At 49.7% G+C, this 2,487-nt stretch overlaps 1 protein-coding gene across 1 annotated transcript; it reads right to left on the minus strand.

Annotated features, from left to right (window-relative positions):
* Window positions 1-381: 381 nt before the first annotated feature.
* Window positions 382-1,491, minus strand: drd1a (dopamine receptor D1a). Its single transcript, XM_073487351.1, has one exon. It carries the CDS (start codon window positions 1,489-1,491, stop codon window positions 382-384), a length of 1,110 nt encoding a protein of 369 aa, XP_073343452.1.
* Window positions 1,492-2,487: the final 996 nt, after the last annotated feature.

Below are 2,487 nucleotides of genomic sequence, written 5' to 3' on the forward strand. Positions count from 1 at the left end.
TAGGAAGCATGCTGCCCAGTCATGGGATTATCTATCCCAGGGGCGTGTCAGCACCGCTGTGCTCCCAGCTGCCTGGCACAGCAGCGAAGAGTCTTAATCTCAATCCCCAAAATCCCATCTCCTCTTTGAGGAGTTCCTTCCATTTGAAGACGGTGCAGCGACCATGGTGAGCACGGCGAGCTCACTCTGACAGTCTTCACACAGACGGGGCTGCTCGCCCAATGCAAGCATGGGTACATACGGGGTCAGCGCATCCTTCAGTCACACTAAGAGTCAGCACAGAGAGCAGCATCCTCGTTTGAAGTCGATCAGACCGGCCTGTACAGGAACCCTTGGACTCTTAGCATTAAGGATGAGTCAGTGCTGTGAGAGAGTCGTGAGTCATTTCTTGTTTAGACTGACTGTCTCTATGTTGTGGCCTCCTGGATAAAGTCTGTGGCAACCCAGCAGGATGGAGAAGGCCTTACGGAAATCTGCATTGAAGGCATAGATGATGGGGTTGAGGGAGGAATTAGCCCAGCCGAACCACACGAACACGTCAAACGTGGTGGGGCTGATGCAGGGGAAAGCCTCCCCTCCGCTTGACTGCTCGCAGAAGGGAACCATGCAGTTGAGAATGAAGAATGGGAGCCAGCAGCACACAAACACCCCCATGATCACCGAGAGGGTCTTCAGCACCTTGGTCTCCCTTTTGAACGTCATTTTGAAGGAGCTCTCGGACTCGGCGATGCTGGAGCCTCCGCCCATGCTGTCGTGTCTGTTCTTGGCACTTTCGGCCGCTCGCTCCAGGGCAGAGATCCTCCTGATTTGTCTGTGTGCGATGCGGTAGATCTGGGTGTAGGTGGCCACCATGATGGCCACAGGGATGTAAAAGCTTATGAGAGAGGTGGAGATGGCGTAGGTCCTGTTTAGGCTCGAGTCACAGTTCTCTGCGCTGCGGTAAGATGTAGCATTCAAACCTGGAGAGCCAGTATGAGGGGTGTAAGATTTAGTTTGGGCCTTGTGCCAGTTGAGCTGCACTGGTATGAAGGAGATGAGCACAGACAGCGTCCAGGCCACACTGATCATCACATAGGCCACTCTGGGTGTCATCTTCCTCTCATAGCGAAAAGGGCTGGAGATGGCCCAGTAGCGGTCCAAACTTATCACACAAAGGTTCAAAATGGACGCTGTGGAGCACATGATGTCAAAAGCCACCCAGGTGTCACAGAAGGAGCCGAACGGCCAAAAGCCGGCGATCTCTGTCACTGCTTTCCACGGCATCACCAAGATGGCCACCAAGAGGTCTGACACGGCCAGCGAGATCACAAAAAAGTTGGTCACTTTGGAGCGCAGGTGTCGAAACTTAGTGACCGCGGCACAAACAAGCATGTTTCCCAGCAAGGTGGTGAGGATGAGCAGCGAAAGGAAACAGCCAGTTAGGACGCGGCTCGACTGAGCCTCTTCCAGAAACCCACTGTCGATGACAGTCGTGAAGTTCATGAGATCCATCCCGAAACATGTGTTTGTTTAAGTCATACTGATGAGTCGGGCTACATCATATCCACACGATTAGAATCTGTGAGGCTCCTGCGCTCCAGGATTGTAAAAAATCCCCATCATTGCATCCTCTGATAAATGATGCAGGGTGAGATGTTTGAGGAAAAGCCTCTGTGGGCCGGATGTTTGCCTCCTGACTTTGTTAATTAGATTTGACATCATTGAGCTGCAGTGCTGAAGAGGTAGCAGTAACTTGATTCCTCAAGTAATGACTGTGAGCTCTTCAGTCTGCCCAGTTTGTAGGTCCCAAACTGTCATTTCAGGAATGTCTCTGTCTGCTTACTAAAGTCATCAGCAGCCCTGCAGATTAAAGACATTAATTATGTTAAATTATTGTTTTATAGATGATAGTCCCTGTCATAAAAATGCAATATTGGTTAAAACATAATCTTCATGTCGGTGTTTTTGTATAAGCTCTGATTATACATACTTGTGTATGTCAGATAGTCGATAACATTGTGTATTGCCATGACAGTGCTTCGATTTTAATACCCGATAGACTTCAGCTGTGAGCGCAGGATTTTCCCGTGAGCGCATTGTATTTATTAAAGCATGACTAATAAAGAGTCACACCTTCCCCCGAATAAACCCAAAATGCCCTTGTTCTATTTTTATCTTAATCCTCTCACTCACCTCTTACTCATAGACAGAGATGCGATCAGCTGTTTCTTCATTTTACATTTCAAAATAAATGTCCCATCGCCTCTATAAGAACTTCGCAGCGTAAAGTCCATCCAGTGTCCGTGTCCGACAAAAACGCACCAAAAAACACACTAATTGTATCCTCGGTGGGCTCCGCGTCCCTGACTTGTACCCACGAATAAATAAGACGCACAACAGTCCTCAGTCCTCAAATGTCACTCAGCCATCAGCGCTCTCGCTGCGTCCTCCTGCAGCCTCAGCGCGCGTCTGCGGCCAAATCCCAGAGACCGTGTGCGCTCCGGCGCA

Source organism: Pagrus major, chromosome 18 (genome assembly GCF_040436345.1).
Source record: "Pagrus major chromosome 18, Pma_NU_1.0".
Classification (NCBI taxonomy): Eukaryota; Metazoa; Chordata; class Actinopteri; order Spariformes; family Sparidae; genus Pagrus; species Pagrus major.